This window comes from Callospermophilus lateralis, chromosome 3, assembly GCF_048772815.1.
Source record: "Callospermophilus lateralis isolate mCalLat2 chromosome 3, mCalLat2.hap1, whole genome shotgun sequence".
Classification (NCBI taxonomy): domain Eukaryota; kingdom Metazoa; phylum Chordata; class Mammalia; order Rodentia; family Sciuridae; genus Callospermophilus; species Callospermophilus lateralis.
In genome coordinates this window covers 4,981,921-5,003,168 of record NC_135307.1, presented here as the reverse complement: position 1 = coordinate 5,003,168, position 21,248 = coordinate 4,981,921, and the positions used below count along the sequence as shown (strand labels likewise).

At 45.5% G+C, this 21,248-nt stretch overlaps 1 protein-coding gene across 11 annotated transcripts in view; it reads left to right on the top strand.

Moving 5' to 3' along the window:
- Nucleotides 1–21,248, top strand: part of Ppp2r5c (protein phosphatase 2 regulatory subunit B'gamma) — a 140,604-nt gene that overhangs the window by 110,910 nt on the left and 8,446 nt on the right. For 6 of the 11 annotated variants that reach the window (XM_076849634.2, XM_076849635.2, XM_076849638.2 and 3 more), the window contains 8 exons: nt 1,435–1,494; nt 3,330–3,438; nt 4,375–4,428; nt 9,628–9,798; nt 12,080–12,207; nt 14,854–14,955; nt 16,547–16,619; nt 21,035–21,151. In XM_076849634.2, coding sequence (XP_076705749.1) covers nt 1,435–1,494; nt 3,330–3,438; nt 4,375–4,428; nt 9,628–9,798; nt 12,080–12,207; nt 14,854–14,955; nt 16,547–16,619; nt 21,035–21,151 — 814 coding nt within the window. Of the gene's footprint in view, nt 1–1,434; nt 1,495–3,329; nt 3,439–4,374; nt 4,429–9,627; nt 9,799–12,079; nt 12,208–14,853; nt 14,956–16,546; nt 16,620–21,034; nt 21,158–21,248 lie in introns of all 11 variants that reach the window. The other 5 variants (XM_076849637.2, XM_076849642.2, XM_076849639.1 and 2 more) reach the window with 2 other exon arrangements.

Here is a 21,248-nt window from a genome sequence, read left to right as displayed (position 1 = left end):
TGACCGCAGCACCAACTCCTGAGCACAGGCCAAGATTCTCTGGGCACCCTCTTGCCATGCTTTCAGACCAATCCAAGTGCATCTTCCTGTTTCTGTGTTTGTCTGCCCAGTCCTGCTGCTTCTGGGGTTAGATCTCTGTCACCGAGTGGCCATGGAGCCTTCCTCGCTGCCTTCCTACCTGTCACCCTGCCTCCTAGACCTATGTTCTTTCCCACTCCACACCCCATCTTTGTGAATCTGTCAGAAACCCTCCTTTGGAGCTCAGATCAGGCCCCATCCCTCATAATCCTGACCATCTGGGAGTACAGAAACATCAAGACCTATGTTCAGGCATATTTCATATCTCTAGGTGTTTGCCTGTTCTTCACCTTAAGGTCAGTAGTCCCTTTGTTTCAAATGAAGACAGTGAAACTTCTTTTTTTTTTTAATCTTCACAAACTTATGTTTGGCTTAGAGCAATCTCTAAATGAAAGGTTTCATCTGCTAGGCAGGGACCTTTTCAACACCTCTCACTTCATGCTGATCCTGTGCATGTATTGGTGTAAACCATCGCCAGGTGAGCCTAGGTTGGGGGCAGTAGTGGGCCTTCTGCTCCTGTGAGAGTCCCTTGGGTGAGAACTTTTCCTGTTCTCTCTTCCTATCCCCAGTTCATTTAGCAGATTTAGGCATTAAAAAGATTCCAAGATTGGTCCTTGAACTGGGAGCAAAGTAGCTAGAAGTCCTTGTCCCTGCCTGGAGGGAGACAAGCTGGGGAGGCTGGGGCATGTGGTCTTGGAGCTCCGCCAGAGGCTCACTCAGGGAGTATGACAAGCAGAGGCTGCTCAAAGAAGGGACCCAGGGCTGCAGCAAACTCACTCACATTGGTACTTTGGAAAAATTGCCCTTGAAATGGCTCAGAGGAAATGCAGGATGTCAGCAGGGAAGGAGTCGACGTAGTCCAAGAACCATTCAGGAAAGAGCTTGTTCCTGTTGCAGAGACTGTGCTGAGTAATAGAGGCCATACGAGTGAACAAGACATCCACTGTGTTAATGCAACAAAAATTAAGATGAATTAATGAGTGGATAGAAGGACAAACGGGTGTTCGTGTGACAAAGCAAAGAGAGCCCCTCATCAGTGGCTAGATCTGGGTGGTTGACATGTAGGTAGTCCCTCTGAAGTTCTAATTTTTCAAAATAAAATATTGGGAAGAAATTTGAGCAAGAAGAGCCCTTTACATTCAAGACATTGACATCCCCAGGCTTTGTGAAGCTCTTTGGATTATTGAAGGGCCACTTGGGCAGGGAGCAGCTGCCCTGGAAAGTTTTCACAGATGCACCAGCCTCTTGCCACCTGGTTCCCTGGCTTCCTTCTGCAGGCTTTGTTTTTTCAGAGGATTTTAGTCTTTCCAGCTGTTGTTTAGATTCTGATTCTAACTGGCAAAATGTTTTTTCTAGATTTATTTATGAAACAGAGCATCACAATGGCATAGCAGAATTGCTGGAAATATTGGGGAGGTAAGTTTCTGTGACTGGCAGCAAAGGACGGTGGGTGGAGTATATGCCAGAATGACCCAGCTCATGAAGCTCAGCTGTCTCTCTCCCTGAGCAAGACAGCTTATCCACTCTGAGAGAAGAGACTTGGAGCCGGTGAGCTCTTGGGTTAGAGCACGCCAGATAGAGGCTCCATCTAGGGTTTTGGTTGTATCCAGGTTCCGTTTCATACACCTCAGTGTTGATACTGGAACTGCATTTCTGCGGGAGCAATGTAATTACCTGAAGCAGGGTGCAATGGTGCACACCTGTAATCCCAGGGGCTCAGGAGGCTGAGGCAGGAAGATCGTGAGTTCAAAGCCAACCACAGCAAAAGCAAGGCGCTAAGCATCTCACTGAATAAAATACAAAATAGGGCTGGGGATGAGGCTCACTGGTCAAGTGCCCCTGAGTTCAGTTACCTGAGGTTTATATTAGATGCTTATTAGAAGATTTACACTTGGGGTATTGCGTATTAATGTACACAATATCTCAAATTGTTTTGATTCTGTGGATTTTTCATAAATATATATGTATGTACACACACACACACACACACACACACCTGTAAAGAAATTGCCATTTCAACTTTTCATCATCTTAATCCAGATAAAGTTCTCCATTACTGTGTCATTCTTTTAAAATCCGTAATCTGTAGATTTTATATTAGGCCTCCAAATCCACTGTTCCAGAGTTCCTCAGGGTTCCAAGGTAAATGGCTTGGGAGTGCTTTTCCACTCTGCCTTTGATGTACAGGAGTGGCTTGGGGTTCTGAGGAGCCTGCAGTAAAGAAACCTGTTCTCATACTGAATCCAGTGGTCCCCACAGCATTTGAACACAGAATCTCGTCTCACAGACACTGTTGTCTGGTCCTGAGCAAGAGTTCTGAGAAAAACTTTGCTTCTGTTTTGGATGTGGTTTGAAAAAGCTCAGTCCCCATTGGGAGTTCTCTTAGGTTAGTGTCCACATGCTGGACGGGGTCTCTTGAAGCATGGCATAATGTGGTTGAGGATTGGTCCTTCCCAGTTGCACAACCTGGGACAAGTTCCTTCTTTCAAGTGGGAAGGATGATCACGTTCCCAGTCAGGTGCCACAGAGAGGGCATGTGCTTTGTAGGTGAGAAGGCCACTGTGCGGCTTTCACTCCTGCCATCTGGTTTTTATCCTTCTGGGGGTTTGCCCAGGGGTTTTCCCATGTGAACAAGCTTAGGGCCCCAGGGGGTACCCACTGCACCCTAAGCTCATTGATTGTGGAGGAGCATGTTAGAATTGCTCTAACTGCTCTGTAACTCTCAAACATTTATCTGCATTTGCCTAATTATAAGAATAAATAATTAAACCAGTCGATGCTTGAGACTAAAACTTGAGTTTGGAGACCTTTGCCCTTTCCTTGCACAAGGGAGCAGCTTTCTAACTGATTTTTGACCAGCCATTGTGCCCACACCTGGATTCTGTGGCCAACACTACAATGAGCTTGGATACTCCAGGGACACCTTCCCAAAAGAGAGATGCAGCCCAAAAGAAGAGCTGGGCCCCATCAGCTGTGCAGACTTTCTTCCCCCAGGACCCCTGGAGTACAGCCAGTTTCCTGCTCCTGAGCCACTCCCTATAAGCCCAACTTCATCATTACCTTGTAATCACAAGGATAAAAATGGTTATGCTTCATCAAATATATTTATTTTATATTCTGCTGATTCATATGAAATATATGAAATACATATTTTGTCTACTAGATTTTCATGCTAGAAAGAAAAATACAATGTTTGATTGTAATCTGAAATTTGTAAATATTTAAACTTTGAATAAATTCTTTCTTCACAGTATAATTAATGGATTTGCCTTACCACTAAAAGAAGAGCACAAGATTTTCCTGTTAAAGGTGTTGCTACCTTTGCACAAAGTGAAATCTCTGAGTGTCTACCATCCGCAGGTAAGGAGGCAGGCATGAAGACATGCCATCATCAGAATCCAGGGCAGGGATCCAGCCTGTTCCAGCCTGTTCCCAGCGTGTTTTCTTTCTCATGTCACCACCTTCTGTAATAAGGCCCTGGCAGTAATCGAATAAGGAGCAAAGAGAGATTGCCTTTAAAATATTCAGGAAAATCTCTGAAATACAGAATAATATGATTCACTTTTAGCATACAAAAGGGAGTGGCTGCCTCTGCAAAAGGAGGCAAAGAGGACTACCAGATGACAGCTGTCTGTCGCAAAGTCTAGTAAGACAAAAAAAAAAGACTGGATTTCTAAGATACAGATCTGACCAAAGGGTACTGCAAGATCAGCCAGCAAGTGGTTCCATCTGGTTAGGTGGCTCTGTTGGCCTGGGAGACTGAGTCTCCTCCGCTCTGTGTCCTCAGTGCTGGCGGTTCAGGAGGGCTCTGCCTTGAGCAGCAGGCCACTGCATGTGCATCCTTGGCTGTCACCACTGTTAGTTCCACCAGTCAGTTGCTGCTAACGGGGGTATTTTTACATTCAGTTTGTTGTTGTATTAATTGTACAAAAGGAATTAATAGTTCAGAGATTTCAGATGGAACCAGATTTTAATTTGTTCCCAGCTCTTTGATTTCTTGTTCACTCCGAAAGGACCGCAAGGAAAGCCCATCGTACTGGGTTATCTTGGTCACCTTGGTGGGTGGGTAATCTAAAAGGTGCTCTTCTTTTTTTTTGCTTTCAGATCATTACCAACTAATTGGGAAAGAGCAGGGGTCCTGGGGTCCCTCCCTGAGCATCCCACTCAGAGCCCTTGGGGTGGGTGAACACCCTGGGGCAGCCGCTCAGCCACATCAAGCTGTCTTGTCAGAGAAGGGTGTGAAGGGGGACGTTCCCACACTGCAGCCAGGTGCTCACTCTCTCCCATCCTTTTCAGCTGGCGTACTGCGTCGTGCAGTTTTTAGAGAAGGACAGCACCCTCACTGAACCAGTAAGTGTGCTCTCTCAGGCCCGACTGCCTTGCCTGCTCTCCTCCTCCCCTCGAAGCACCCCCGCCTCACCAGCATGTGGATTAATTCACTCTAGTAACCTACAAGCTGGTCTCATTTGAGCTTGACAGGTTTTCAGAGTGCGGTTGTTTTCAATGCGAGGTCCTTTACTGTGTGGTTCTGCTACGTGATGAGCTTGCCCTGCCCACGCTGTGCTTCACACCTGTGAGAGCAGAGCACTGAGCAGCTACAGCCCCCAGCCATGCATACTCAGGCCTTCACATCAGTGCAGACCTACAGCATGTCCCGACTCCAGTTGGAGGTGGCTTAGTGAGAGTGTGAAATGCTTTTTATACAGAGGTTGTATTATCCTGAAGATTCTTTCCAAGTTAGGGTGTAGCTGTTCTATGAGCTTTGAATTACAACTCAAAACTAGATGGATGCCATTCAGTTTTGGATTTCTAATTTTCTTGGCATTTTATCTTCATTAAAAAAGGCTATTGTAGCCAAGATTAACAGAATCAGGCGTGTCAAATGATAGTTTCAGGATTTGAAACAGCTTTGTTAAGATATAATTCACATACCATATAATTCCACCATTTAAAGTGTACAAAGATTTTTGGTATATTATAATACTGATTTTTTTTATTGTGGTAAAAGATATACATCTGGAACATAAAATGTTGCCTTTTCAACTACTTGAAGTGTACAGTTCAGTGTCAGCAAGTATTATGCAACCACCACCAGTCTGTTTCCAAAACTTTGCCATGCTACCAAACAGGAACTCTGTCCCTGGTCCATGATGACTTCCCACCCCTCTCTCAGCACCTGCTCCCTGAATCAGTCTCTCCTGAAGCTGACTGCTCGGGTTTCTCAGGAGAGTGGAGCCTGCTGTACTCCTCCTCTCCCGTGGTGCAGTGCCTCACAGGCTTCGCCCATGTTGTAGAACATGGCTCCTTGTTGTGGCCGCATAGTGCTCTATTGTGTCAGTGGACACTGGTGGCCCTTCCTCTGACTGTCGTGAATGATGCTGCGTGAACAGGGTGTCGACTGTCTGCTCCAGCCCTGCTTTCAGTTCCTCAGGGTCGGCTCCCAGGGTGGGACTGCTGGTTACATGGGGACTGTCTGTTTTTCTGAGGCTACCCCATTTTGCACTTGGGGTAGCAGCTGTGGAAAATAGCATGGCAAGGATGCAGGTGCTCCACGTGCTCATCAGTGCTTGTTTTCCTTTTTGTTTTTTGTTTTGTTTTGTTTTTAATTTTTAGTTGTTGATGGATCTTTATTTTATTAAATATTTGAGTCTTCTTTTTCTAAAAAGCTTCTGTTAGAATTGAAAAGGTAGATACTACAATTCCTGAGTCCTTAGTCCTATTAGCTATTCTTCATGGTTTCCTTGTGAGATTATAGTTTTTCTTTTTTTTTAATATTTTTTAATTGTTGAGGACCTTTATTTTATTTATTTGTATGTGGTGCTGAGGATCGAACCCAGTGCCTCAGGCATGCTAGGCTCTACCACTGAGCCACAACCCCAGCCCCGAGATTATAGTTTTTCTAATAAAAATGAGTGAGAAGTTCTTCACAAATTCCCAAGTTACACTGACTTTTGGTCACTGCCTCCACGTTATTAAATTCTATATGTAATCCACTCCCAACCCCAGCTCTCCCATGAAATTCAGGAAAAGCTCTCATTCTGCAGACTTCAGAGGCAACAGGCTGCAGTGCTGCATACCAGACCTGCCAGCAGCCCTCACGGGTGCCCTGTCCTGGCCCTCTTCTCCCCTGGTCTCCAGATACCTCTGCCTCTCCTCTAAATGAGGTTCAGGAAGACCACAAGGAATATGCCAGATCATATCAGACTTCAGAAGAAGCATGGTTAAGATTCTTAGTCAAATTTTCTGTGAGGATGTTATTTTTATCCTCTTCACTGGACTGCAATCATGTTTAGGTAGAGAAGAGAAAAAAGAAAGTGTTATTAATAAAAAAACGTGGGTAGAGCACCTGCCTAGTGTGTGCCAAGGCTGTGGGTTTGGTCACACAGCACCACCCACTGGTGGGTGGCAGGGGGCTATAGTATTTTCCCCCCTGGTTATATGCCCTAATCCCCCATCTATTTGATGTTTTTCCTGAAGAAAGTAACATGCAAAGAAGTTCCACCAGCCCCACCCCATTCTTCCATTCAAACCAAAGGAAAAGAAAGATATAGAAGAGGAAAAAGTACACAAAGTATTGTGATTTTTCTCTGTACACTTTTCTCATACTCTTTTTTTAACTGTGCTTTGAAAACATTCTTTACCATAGCATGCACCTTAGTAGGAAAGATGGGGAAATTCACAGTTCACTCTTTTATATGCTTTTGAAAAGATCTTCAGAATACAGCTAGTAAGTGGTTGTTGAGTGACACATACTCTTTATCAAGCAAATCTTGTCCCTTAGTGGTAATCTATGGGAGTAGGAAGAGATGAAAATGATTTCCATTCTTATATCCTTAAAATGTGCTTTTTTTTAATTCTAATTTGTTGTATGACAGCAGACTGCATTTCAGTTTCTCATACTCTTTAATGGCTAAAGAACTCACCAAACGTCTCACCTCATTTACTACAGCCTGAAACTTCTCCCACCCGTCACCTCCCACAGCACCCTGCCTGCCAGCCGCTGTCGCCTGGAGCCCTGGCCACTGGAGCTCAGTGTGCAGGCTCCACCCTATCCCCTCCCACCTGGGAGTTGGTGTAAGCTGATGAAGTTTGTAAATGACTTTAATTCCCACTTATATAGGAAGTAATCAAGCACACAACACGTGGCAGAGCGAGAGCTTGACTGCCACAGTCTTGAAGAAGGCAGGAGCCATGTGGCCTCGCTTTTAAGCTGTCATGCTGAGCTCTGGCTCAGCATCAGCACAGACAAGCCACAGACCCAGTCCCTGGCATGTCCACCCAGGACCACTTCGTTTCTTAATTCTGCTGCACAGATAATGTAACAGTACTCTCCTGCCTACGTAAAGCAGATTTAATTTTCTATATATTAAAAACATTCAGACCCTCACCTCAATGAATTTTTTCCTTTGAAATTAATGATTTAGGAAAATACAAAGGCCATTGTGTCTGACTTCAGCAATAGAAACTAACCAGGAATGCAGTCCAATCATGGAATCTGAAGGTGTGCCTCCACTTGAGTACCTAGAGCTACCTTTCCAGGCTCAAGAATACTTTTTCGAAGTATGGTCCACTCAAATATTACAGTTTTATAAAGGAGATTTGTCCTGTTTGTAACCTACAGTTAATGTTATTTCATTTCACATGGTAGGCCATGCTCACAAGCTTCTGGGCACATTAAACCGATTTATCGTTGTAAGAATAAAGGCTCATTAGAGAGTTTACAGACAAGTGTTATGCCTGTTTTCACCCACCTGCCTCTGGGCTAATCGAGTTTTACTACTCAGCCTGGTGCAGCTCTTTTGCCTGAGTGCACCAGGACAGGAAGCTTCCTAGGGCTTGAGGCCATGCCCAGAGCCGTGCTCACCAGGACTGCTCACCCTCCAGAGGGCAGGTAGTCCATTGGGTTTCCAAGGAAGCTCAGAGCCCAGAACTGTAGGCAAGTAGCCTTCTGCCCAGATACCTCCTCTGCAAAATCCCACCATGTTCAGGAGCAGCTGAGATGGCTGAGTACTGATCACAGGGGTTTCAAGAAGCAGGAGGAATAAATCCAGTGTGTGAACCTGATTGTACAATTAATACCTTTTCCAGTGAAATAAATAGCTAAATCAGTTGTTTTGTGTAACTCAAAAATTAATATATTTCTCATTATAATATTCCATTGGCAGACATAAACGCTTATGAAGTGATTTGTAATCAGCGTCTTCGTAACAATAATTCCAGCATGCAGAATAGGTAGTTAATAAATGTCTACTAAACAATTTTGAGCTACAAATAGAAGGTAAATGATTAAATGATGCACTTTTAGAAATAATCCCTTTAAGACAGTTTTGTTGTTGTGAATTTTTATGTCAGACTTCAAAACTAGGAACACTTTTTTTCAGTACTGGGGCTAAGACCAGGGCCTTGTGCATGCCAGGCAAGCACTCTGCCACTAAGCTATAACCTCAATACAAAGAGCACTTTTTTAAATAAAGGCTGGAGTTTCATGAAACATAATATTATAAACAATTACCCAGGAACCCAAATTCTAAAAGCATCACACAGAATTATCTAGGTGTGCACTGTGGGGCACTCCTGTAATCCCAGGAACTCAGGAGGCTAGGGCAGGAGGATCTAGGAGGATTACAAGTTCAAGGCCAACCTGGGCAACTTAGCAAGACCCTATCTCAAAATATAAAACAAAAGGGTCTGGATTGTGGCTCAGTGATAGAGTGCCCCTGGGTTCAATTTCCAGTACCACAGAAAGGAAGGGAGAGAGGGAGAAGAAGTGAGAAGGAAGAAAAGCTTCCCCTGCAGAATCCCTTTCTAGCTGTCTGACTTGAGCGAGGAACAACATCCACAAATCAGTAACCCCTGTGGTCTGATTAGGTGAGGCTCCAGGCCAGAGTCACTACTGCCACATGCTCCTGCTGGCTGAGGGCCGACAGGCAAGCAGTGGAGCCAGTGAGGACCCTGCCCAGGTCTGCCACCGCACCCTGGGTGAGTTGGCATCTGCTTGGTTCACTGCACTCTTCTTGATGCTTTTTAACACAGTTACAAACTGTTCCACATGCATACATGTGTGGGTGTGCATAAATACATCAAGTGTTCGGTTAATCTGAGAAGTGGATTGCACATGCCTGTACATGTTGGCAATAGTTTCATATGTGGCCACTTCCACCCCAGAATGCACAGATGAAGGCATATGCTCTGCAAGGTCTCCTCTAGTCTTTGACAGAATTCTCCTAACTGCTAGCAGGTTTTGTTTTTGTTTTGTGTTTTTTTTTTTTTTTTTTTTTTTTTTTTTTTTAATTAAAGGAACTGACTTACTGAGATGGTGGTTGATCAGAGAGTGGGTCACATAAATTAAAACTGTGAGTCTGAAGTAAAATTAGGCCTGTTTATCAAATTATAAAATACTACGTGTGAATTACTGAGTCTGATCGTCCCACCAGAGGCCAATACCACCTCTGTGCTGCTCAGCAGTGGGGGCCCCTGACTAGACAGAGACTCTGCCTGCCCAGGTGTGGCAGCCTAGGGGCGTCACTTCCCATGTCATTTCTTTTATAGGTGGTAATGGCACTTCTCAAATACTGGCCAAAGACCCACAGTCCAAAAGAAGTAATGTTCTTAAATGAATTAGAAGAAATTTTAGATGTCATTGAACCCTCGGAGTTTGTGAAGATCATGGAGCCTCTCTTCCGGCAGTTAGCCAAGTGCGTTTCCAGCCCACACTTCCAGGTATGTGGGTTTGGGAGAAAGATAATTAGATGATTTCAGAATGTAACTTTTGGAAATAAAACATTCCAGTATATAACTGTGGTTTGCTTCTCATATAATTTTAAGGTAAAATTCAAGTTTTTACTTTAATTATACTTCAAAAATAAGGTGGAAAAACTTTATTTCTAAAAACTATATCCTAGAACCTTGCCCTCACCACTGAAAGCATTTTTCTCAATAAGAGCTATGAAAAGCAGCTTCTCTGTGAAAGTGTCATCAAGCTCCAAGTCCCCCAGACCACCTGACCTTGTTTCCACAGCTGACTGATCAGTAGTGATAGATGATGTGATGTTCAGAATCTCCAGGTCTGAAATTCTCTTTCCCTGTAAGTTTATTTCTGACATCATATGTCTCCCCTCACACTTAAAAAATTAATAATAATGTTTCTAGTCAGGAGTGGAAGTGCACATCTGTAATCCCAACAACTCAGGAGGCTGAGGCAGGAGGATTGCAGGTTCAAGGCCGGGCTGGGCAACTCAGTGAGTCCCTGTCTCAAAATAAAAAATAAAGAAGAAGCCAGGCACAGTGGCACACACCTGTAATCCCAGTGGCTCAGGAGACTGAGGCAGGAGGATCTCGAGTTTGAAGCCAGCCTAAGCAACAGTGAGGTGGTAAGCAACTCAGTGAGACCCTGTCTCTAAATAAAAATACAAAATAGGGCTGGCAATGTGGCTCAGTGGTCGAGTGCCCGCAAGTTCACTCCCCAGTACCAAAAAGAAAGAAAGAAAGAAGAGCAGAGCACTTGCCTAACATGGCGATGGTCCTGGGTTCCATCCCTGGTACTACTATTACTCTACTAATAATAATAAATTGCTGATGTTAAAAACTGAAAAATAATTCAAAATTCAAGCCATTAAGCATCTAAAACTTCTACTTTCAAATTTAGACTTAAAATATTACCACAAATATATTTATGGATGTATGGGTGTTTTTTAAAACTCAAAGTATCCAACTCTTAAATAGGAGTGATCCTAGAAGCTACTGATGCTATCCTGATTCCTTTATAAATTAATGCTCTCTGTTCTCAAACACCTTTCCCTCCCCTTCATCATATTCACCCCGATTCTGCAAAGCTCACCCACCTGGCTTTCTCTGAGAAATCACCCCTGATTCTTGAGCCCTCCACAGGCCTCACCCACCATACCCTCAGCCTCTGCCTGCACCACCACACATGAACTCAGAATCTCTAGGTTTCTGGCAACAGAAATGCCATCTCTGCTTTGTTCTGAGCTTCTGAGGACTGCTGCCAGATCTGCACACTGAGATGTGATGTTGGGAAATAGTTATGGAGGCGGGTCGACTCTACCTAGGGAAGCACATGCCAAGTCAGGGATGGGCCACATGTCCTAGTGGCTACCACACACTCTGACTCAGATGGTTCTGCAGAATGTGCATGGGTGTGGCTGTCAACTACAGCCGGACAGCAAGGAGGGTCGAGGTGCACAGCCACAGTCCTAGGTGGAGGGATGTGGGTGCTCATACAGCTTTGTGTGTTGGGAGTTTTTAGTAATGAATATTACTAAATAATAATAATGGGCCCTCCCACAGCTTCCTTCTCACCAGAGTGTGGGCTCTGAAATGCTGCTTTGGGGTCTTAGCTCCCCATCCCCCTTGCTGGTTCCTCCCCTACTCCTTCCTCCTCACTCTTAGGACCTGTCCTCCCCCAGGGCCTGGCTCACATGTCACCTTCTCCATGCTGAAGTCCCACCCACAACCCACACGCCTGCCCTTCCCTACTGCCTTTCTCCATGACTCATCATTTCTAGCAAATCAAATAATCACTGTCCTTTGTCTGCTCCCCTCCAGAACGTAAGCTCTGCAGAGTCAAGCATTTCTGCCAGCCTTCATCCACTGCCGTATGCTCAAGTTGAACACATGTCACATACTAGCAACTAATGATGTTAGTAGGTAGATGGAGAGATAGATAGGTGGATGGGTGAATGGATGGATGGATGAGTAGAATGAACTTATTTGCTTTATATCCTGAGCATCTAATCTAATATCTAGCATAAATTGAATAAATGGAGAGGTGAATGACGACGTTCTTCATTTCTTCATAATAAGAAATTATCTGCTGCCCCATTGTTGTAGGCTCTTTAAGGTTACAGCCTAGAATATTTTGAAATAATTAATTTTCTGATGCCTTGTAACTCGTTTTCCTGTGTATAGGTTAACAGTGAGGATATTTGCCTCCTGTGCTGGAGCATGAACACCAAGGACACTAACACATCCTGTCTTCCAGGTGGCAGAGCGAGCACTGTATTACTGGAATAATGAGTACATTATGAGTTTAATTAGTGACAATGCAGCAAAGATTCTGCCCATCATGTTTCCATCCCTGTACCGCAACTCAAAGACCCATTGGAACAAGTAAGAAAGAATGGGCTCTCTCTCTTTCCTGCATATTTTTAAATGTTTATGTTTTTCTGTTACTGCAATTAGAATGTAAATCCAAATTTTAATATCAGTTTAAAATTATGTTGATTTCTTTGAGGTTTTTAAGTTACACATGTAGAGTGTCTGCATTGGCTTTTGTTTTGCTTCCTTACTCCTATTTCAAGCCAAGACAGAGGACCCTGTTTCTGCACCCTGCTGGTTTCAATAGCTGCACCTTCCACACATTTCCTGAGTGCCCCCAGGGGAGTTGAAGGTCACCACAGAGCTTGGGCTCAGTGCTGTGAGAAGCACAGGGGCCAACCTGCTGACAGACCCCCTGGAGCCCCTCTATGAGACCGGGAGCCATCCTGCTGTGGTCACTGCCTGGAGGGCCAGAGGGAAGAGCAGGCATCTTTAACACACCTGAGGAACTGAGAATATCTACTTCTCTCCTTCATCTTTTCACTTAATGAAGGTGAAGAAATGGAGTCTCCCAGTGACAGCCTTCTGAGACCTTAAAAGGAAACTATCCATGTGGGTGCTGCATTAGAATTAATACTGAACTTAATATTCGTGTTATTCAAATAAATGTGGGTACCAGAGTTTTTCTTTCTCCATCATTTTTTCTTTGTGTGTTTTCATAAATTAGAATTTAAATCAGGGCCAGGCACAGTGGCACACACCTGTAATCCCAGTGACTCAAGTGTACTGCTATAATCCCAGCCACTCAGCAGACTGAGGCAAGAGGATCACAAATTCAAGGCCAGCCTGGGCAATGTAGTGAGACCCTATGTCAAAAATTGAAAGGGCCTGGGATACAGACAGCTTCAAGCTGTACACCTGGGTTCAATCCCCAGTACAAAAAAAAAAAAAGAAAGAAAGAATTTAAAGCAATAAGGGCAGAGCTGTGATAGCTAGATTCCTGCTTGTCCTGTAGACAGGAAAGCAAACTGGAAGGGACCGCACAAGATCCTGTAGTCCTAAAGCTGGTCAGCAGCTCCCTGGCTCCAGTGTGGTCTCCTAACCTGCAGTGTCTGCCATGTAGTGCTCCTACTTCCCATGGCCAACCCTCTGCGGAGCTCTGTCCTGCCCACTTGAGGCTGCAGGCCACATGGCTTCTTTCCCAGAGTAAGCCCAGGGCAGCAGGCTTGCTCTGTGTTTTTCTGCCTGACACTCTGGGGCAGCAGGGGCCATCCAGGTGGTGAGCAGAGAGCAGGCAGGTCAGAAGCAAGCTCCACCTGGGCAAGGTGAACCTCTAGGTCTTCCTCAGCCACGTTTCCTCAACTGAAAAATAGAGAAAATACTGACACTCACCACATTGTTTTGCTGTTTAAGGTAATGCCTGTATATATTAAGTGCTTTGTTTTGTGGCCCCCTTTGCCTGCTTGAAGACTTCCTAAAGCCAATATACATAAAATGCCTGGCATGAACAGGCCTCCAGTGCATGTGGCCCTAGCTTTGCAGTTGCAGGTTTAGCCAGGTGCGGGCCTCCTGTCATGGGAATTGTAGTGTTGAACCCAGGGGTGTTTTCCCCACTTTACCACTTGTCACATCGCCAGCCCTTTTTATTTTTATTTTGAAACAGGACTCACTGAGTCACTGAAGCTAGTCTCAGACTTGAGACCTTCCTGTCTCAGCCTCCCAAGCCCCTGGGGTGGCAGCATCCCTCATCCAGTCCAGCAGGATAGTGACTTCCAGTGACCTTTGTTTTGAAGCACTTAGGGTTTTTACTGAGCACAGCGGGTGATGGCAGAACCCCAATCTGGCCATACTCCTATACATGTGTGCAGCATGACGCCAGAGCACAGCTGGTGGCTCGCTCCTGCTTTTGCAAGGAAGGAAGCACTTTCTAAGATAAAGGAGTTTCATTATGAAGATTAAAAAGTGGTTTTGGTTTGGCACTCAGTCCTCTTCATTTTGTTTCCTATTTTATTGCTGCTCACAACTGTGGGTCAGTGGTGCTCTGCTGGACAGTTTCCTTGCTCTTCTCCGGGCTCTGCATAGATTCAGCTACAGCTGGGCCCCTCCTCCTCCATGTGCATCAGGCCAGAGAGCTAAGCTTTGATCGTGCTCTTTTATGGTCTGCTTCCACATTATTTTTGGTTTTCTTTTTGTTATTTGTTGACTTTGAGGTTTCTTTTTGTTTTATTTATTGTTATTTGGGGGCAGGGTTAGGGTTAGGGTTAGGGTGAAATTAAACCCAGGACCTCATACGTGCTTAGGCAAGTGCTGTACCACTGAGCCACACCCCAGCTCCTGGCATTGTTAAAATTATCCTCAATGAATAAGATTGAAAGGAAACTGACTTTTATAGACAATAAGATGTTTACTTCTGTATCCTATTGTCTTCATTATATTTGTTGGGGTTTCAACATTTTTAAATCAGTTTCCACGCAAGATGGCCTTGGCTGCTGGTGGCCAGGTGGTGAGCTGAGTGGCCTGTGTGGGGTCTCCTGGACTGAGTAGCTGACCCCAGGACAGATGGGAGTCAGACCACAGGCCTCCCCTGTTGAGAACTGGGAAGGTGGGAGGGGGACTGTTGAAGTCCACAATAGCCTGAGAAGTCTGAAAGAGGAAAGTGGGGAGGGAGAATGACCAAAAGGTCCAGGGTTGCGTCTCAGTGTGTAATCTTCTCTACAGGACGATACATGGCTTGATATACAATGCCCTGAAACTCTTCATGGAAATGAACCAAAAATTGTTTGATGACTGCACACAACAGTTTAAAGCAGAGAAACTGAAGTAAGTTGTTCCTTTTGCAAGTTGCTGTTTCCAGGGTTCTGGAATAATACTGAATAAGCCTCCACCATTGTTCCATTCTAAAAAAGTCGTTCTTAGCTTTAGATCAGTACTGGTCCTCTCATATGTGGAAAGCAAACTAAAAGTTAGTTAAGGTGAGTTATTTTCAAGGAATACAGGTTAAAAAGTTGGCCGTCCTCCCTTCTGTGGTTAATCAGTCATCTTTGCGGATGAGAGTATGTATATGATCAGGAATCTAGCATTTGGGGTGGCTGTCAGGTATAGTCATTTGTCATGCTTATAAGGCAGGAATTAGAATCCCATCCTGAAGGGTTTATGAGAGAGCAGGAACCCACACATCAGCATAGATTTTTCTAATTTAATCATCTCCATAACGTGGGCATCCTCAGGAACCTTCTGTCCTTGACAAAGTTAGGGTTCTGCTTTTGTGCCTTTGAGAACTTCAGAGCTCACATCTGCCCAGGGACAGCCTGGGTGACAAGGTGCTCTATCCCTAGGCCAAGCTCAAAATCATGTGGTTGGTTAGTAATTGAAAGTCACTCTTCAGAGTCGAGTGCAGACTGTTGGCAGATTTTATTCTTTGCTTGGCACTTAAAACTGGCTAGGGTAGATAAACTTTGAATTTTTGTAATTCAAATTACAAAATGTCTGTGTGGCCAATTTATTCATTCTTTAGACAAATGTGTGAGTGTAACATGTACTGCAGACTCTGTTTTAGTTTCTAACAATACGGCCGTGAATACAACAAATGAAATCATCGCTGTGACAAAATTTATATTTTGCGTAAAGAAAGTAAAAGAGAACAAAATACAAAAAAAGTGAAGTATAAGGTATGTGGGATGACAGCAAAATAAAGGCACCAGGCCATAAGGAGGCACAGTGACCCTCTTCCAGCCTTCCAGCCTATGCTCCTCCTTATCTGAGGGCTGAGGCTACATGCAGGTAGGGAGTTTCTAAGCATCATGGCTTCTGTAGTGGCACATCCTCCCTTCAGGGAATCAGTACTCTGAAAGAGGCCTTCAAGCTCTTCCTAGTACATTTTTCTGCATTTAAAAAAAAAAAAAAAGTAGACAAATTCATTGTCTTCCAGAAGGTCTTATGATTCTTAACAGCAAAATCAGACAAGAAGCCAGGTCTCCTGGCTCCCAGGACTATTCCCTGGTGACCCATCAGTACTGGAATGCCGACTCTTGCCAGCTTGCTTCCTTCCAATCTGTGATGGAGTCTGGTTCTCAGTGAATGAGTAAGCTCCTCATTAGAGTAGTCTAGGTCCTCTGAAGAAGCACCTGACCCCAAGAATGCGAATATCACACTTGAATGAGTGAAGAATTTAAATTCTCAGACTTATTAAATTTTTAGCATTTTTCATTGTTTAATCTTCTAAATCTCAGCCAGTTTTTAATTTCATTGTTCACATTATGCACCTCTTGAGAAGCACTGTGAGGCGTGTGGACTAAGACCCAAAGTAACAAGAAGAAACAGCGGTGTCACGGCTCTCTCCCTGCTTTCCCTCCTGTGTGTCGTCTTCAGTATCAACCATCTCTAAAACAAATAATGTTTTACTATTTTTCAGAGAGAAGCTAAAAATGAAAGAGCGAGAAGAAGCATGGGTTAAAATAGAAAATCTAGCCAAAGCGAATCCCCAGGTACTAAAAAAGAGAGTAACATGAAAATGTCAAGGGTGTTGCTTGAATGCCTTATCAGATAGGGGCGTGGCTGGGCATGGGAATTGGCTCTCACTGACATTGTATGTGGAAGTGTCTGCAATAAAGGAATAATTTTCACCTTCATGATCCTCCTCTTGTACAAGTACTTATTTTGCCCCATAACGTTTTACCACAGAAATGACATTTTTCTACTTTTAAAAGAAGATACCAATCTTATGAAACATACTGTGGTAAAAAGAAAATCAGGATATAGCCTCTACTCCAGGATGTGGTTTGTTTTCTCATGTCTTATGTGCAATAGCTCAAACCATGTTTCCCTTTCTTTTTATAATATTAAATTAATTCTAGAAGTAAGAAAATTGAATTGATATAGATACAGTGGGAAGATGATGTCCTCTTTCCTGAAATAAGATTTCTATAAGCTTGGTATTTCGTTGTTAAAAATTAACCAAATTCTGCCTTTTAGCACTAACCCTCCTCTTACCCCAGCCAGGAGCCTTGTGCTGGTGTCTTCGGAACCCCCCAGTCCAGCATCATCTCCTGCAACATCAGCCCCTGGGTGGGCTCCAGGGCTGCTGTGGTCCTGGAGGTGCTCACAATCATTGCCTTTGGGTTTGGCGTGCATTAGTCTAAGTAATTGGCAAGAGGTGGCTGTAAATGGTCCCTCTTGCCCTCTGCCTTTCTGTGTAACAGTGCCACTTAATGAAAATCACTAGGAACTCCTAGGCCATCTCAATTCCCCAAAGAAAATACCTTATTAAACAATGTATTTCTTTTGGTGAGGAAGATACATGGTCATTATCTAAATTGGGATGTAGGTTTTTAACTCTTGACATGATACAGGAATATAAAGTTTGCAGTAGGTATTTTACCTATATAAAAACAAGTTGACCTGTATTCCCTTTGATAAAACTGTAATCAAGAGACAGCAAACCATGGGAAACTGAATGACATTCTCAGTCATGTGTCCTTGATTCTACCTAAACCAGTAGCCAGCATTTTTCTAAAAGTATTTTATCCACGTTCTTACAGAGAAAAATGCTCTTTTGAGACTACTGTGAGAAACTTAACTGAGGTAGATAACTGTAGTTATCTGCTTTAGTAAATAGAGTTTATGTTCCAAGTGAAATTCAGTAAGTCTGGGGCAAGTTTAGATGGTTCAACCCTGCCTGGTATATGCCCTGGGAGCATCAATTCGTTTTGAAGGGCCTAGGCTGAAGGAGTGTGGACAGGTGTTCACACCATCCAAATCAGCAGCCTTGAAAAACTTGCAAAATATGTATGAATCAGAGCATCTGGTTGTTTTGTTGTTGTTTGTTTGTTTTGCTTTGCTTTACCTGGAATATAGAAATAACCCATTGAACAAGCTGCATAAAACTTTTGTGTTGCAAATGAAGATCCTGTGGCTGCGCCAGCGCCAGCGTGGTGGCCTGTGTACTCTGCTGCGCTGTGCTGCTGCAGGGGAGGCCTCAGCATTCCCTTCCCCAGTTTGCTCGGGTGGCTTGCTTATTTCCTGGGTTCCTTTTACACTGTGACAATCACTAACAGTGCCGAGTTTGGCATTAGCACTCTGGTGATCTCCCTGTTCCTCCATCCTCACCCCCCATCTCTGTGTGACCCATCATGAGTCCCACGTGCATACCTTAGCTCCATGACATTGTCTCCAAGTGGAAAATACTTCATGAGCTAAACGTCAAAACTGAAAATGCAGCCTCAGAACTCACTTTTCATCCCCTGAGAGAAAGAAAGCCTTCCTAAACGCGGGTTGCTGCCTGCCTCACGGCACGGTAGAGTCTGGTGGATGACACAGTATGTGTCTTATTTCTCTAACAAAGATGGTTCGGTTTTGAAACTCGATTTTCTTCTCGATCTGCCTTGGTGAGAGTTGGTTTGCTGGCTTCACTTTCTGAAGGTAGATCCTGTCATTCACAATCTGCTCGCTCTCCCTGGTACTCACCTCCATGTTTCACAAACCAGGATCTTGTCCCCTCAGACAATATGGAGCACCTGGCTGACAGGGCTTTGGAGCTATTGCACCTTTGGAGTTTTATCCCGTTGTCTTAGCAGTTGTGGTAGCTTCACTGGGGTTTCTTAATGTCACACATGATTTAACTTTTGAAATCCTAAAACACTGAAGACTTCTAATTTAAATGTGCTTCTCCTAAGCCCCAAGAGAGGTCAGTGCCTTCTAACCACTCATATCCCTGGCTTTGGTGGGAACTGTGTATATGAAGAGAGTACTTCTGTGTACTTCAGGTGTGGCCGTGCGAGCGTCAGGGCTGGCGCCTCTGCTAATAGAGGCTCCAGTGGGTCGCGTGTGGAGGCCAGCACTCCCTGTGAGCCACCACACACTGTGGTGTCTGGTGTGCTGCAAGCCTTGTGCAGTGTCCCTGAGCTCCTTTCCATCTGATGCCAGGAGGGCAAGAGCCTGTGCTGAGCACTGGTTGCTGGCACGTTCCACAGAAAGCACTGGCTGTTTTTCTCATAGAAGCCAAATATTGAAAGATTGGTTTTAAAACAGTCCCTGGCACATCTCATGACTGCTGCAGTAGTTTCTGCTTCTCGGTCTCCCCACCTAATGGTGAACCCCTTGAAGACAAGGTGGGAATTCCCAGGTAGATGGAGCTGAGAGCAGGACACAGCACTGGTGTCATGGAGGCTGTGGTCCATTAAGGGAGCAAGTTAGACACAGCTTACACACTTTTGAGTGATGTGCCAGAGATAGTTGACGTCTTCAAAGAAACAAGGCAGGTGTGGATAGGCCACAGCTGCGGGTCCAGGGCACCAGGAGCAATCACAGGGCAAGTAAGGGACCCACTTGCATTGGCACCCATGGTATATCAGTTATGGGGAGGGGCCAGGTGAAGCTGGGGAAGGAGCAGAAGTTGAACTTCATCCCCCCAAAATTGTACAGATGTGAAAGGGCCAGGACGGACAGAGTGGCCCAGGCAGAATTGTAGTTTTGGAAGCTTCTCTGGTGACAGCAGGAACAGAGTGCCAGGAGGAAGCAGGCCCAGAGAGGAACTTGGAGGAATGTGTAGAAAGGATGCTCATGTTAGAGCAGGTGACATGAGGGGCAGGGGGCACTGAGCGGACCAGGGACTCATTGGTAGTAGAAGAAAGAATCTGAGCCTAGGGTGTGGCTCTAGCAAGGTAGCCACCGATTTTCAAAGACTGTGTTGGAAAGACGTGGACAGCCAAGGGGCCCATGCTTGAGAGGACTAGACCATGGATGGACAGGGAGGACTGAAGGCCATGGGGTGTGAGATCCTTAGAAATGGTAAGCGACTGTCATCCAAGGAATAGGCAGAGAAAGGGGGACCTAAGACGGGCCTCAGAGGGAAGAGAGAAGCCAGGAAGGAAGGACTGTGTCACAGAAACCGGGGGGAAGGCTCCAGGGGATGACTGTTGGTACTTCGTGCCACAAAGAGCCCCTGTAAGGTGAAGCCAGATGTGGGATGGCATCCAAGAGGCAGCTGGTAGCCCTGGTACCAGCAGCTCCAGGCTAGAGGCTGGGGCCTGGATGGACAGTGGCCTGAGGTCAAGCACACTTCCCTCTGCCTCCTGAGACCACGGACAAGCTACTGTGTCCCTTCCCACCTCAGTTCCTCCAGCATTCATGTCACCCATTGCCTCAGTTCCAGGGAATCCTGAGCCTGGACCTGCCTGCCGCAGACACAGACTCCCCTCTCCCCTCTCCCCGCCTCACAGGGAGAGTAGATGCCACCCGCTAATCAGCCATGCTTCCACAGCCTCTGGCCGGGAACACCAGACCCGCGGGCTGGGTACCACTAGGGGCAGCTGCCAGCAGTTCCACCTGCTCAGCCGGCCCCCAGAACACAGGAGGGTAGGGGAGGGAGTCGGGGCCTGCAGCTGAGCTGAGGGGCCCCCAGCACTCAGTCCTTACTTGGAGCACCAGCCCTCCCACAGCTCCATGGCAGGTTGGCAGTGCAAAGGAGGCTGTGTTTGTTTTGGTAGCAAGAAAGACACTGGGGGAGAAGGTCTAAGCTAAACTTAGAGGTCCCCTGCAGTGGTGTATGCAGGGAGGAGGACTGAGGTCAGCAGACTGTGCACAGACAGGAGGTGGGGGAGGTGTCTGCTGAAACAGCCTGTCTGCCCCTCTGTGATGGCCCTTATGGAATCAGTGTCAGAGACTGTAGGCTGGTGTGGGCTGGCTGTCCATCAGACACAAGAGACCCAGGATGGGTGTGGAAGTGACCTTGGGTCCAGCAGGAGGCCACCCATGGCCTGGACTACAGGAGGTTGAACAGCTTTGTGGTGTGCAGCAGGCACCAGGGCCCAGGGGGAGGGCAGCAGGGAAGACATGTCCCCTGTCAGTTGAGACCCTGGAGCACAGAACCTAACAGAGAGTGACTCCACACTTTGCATTGCAGTACGCAGTGTATAGTCAAGCCAGCACCGTGAGCTTGCCAGTTGCCATGGAGACAGATGGGCCTCTGTTTGAAGATGTGCAGATGCTGAGAAAGACAGTGACCGAGGAGGCTCGTCAGGTAACAGTGCCCTGAGCACTGAGCTCAGCAGGGAAGCGCCCACTACAGATTTGCTTAAGAAATGAGAGTCATAGCCAGGTGGGTCCAGCCACTCAGG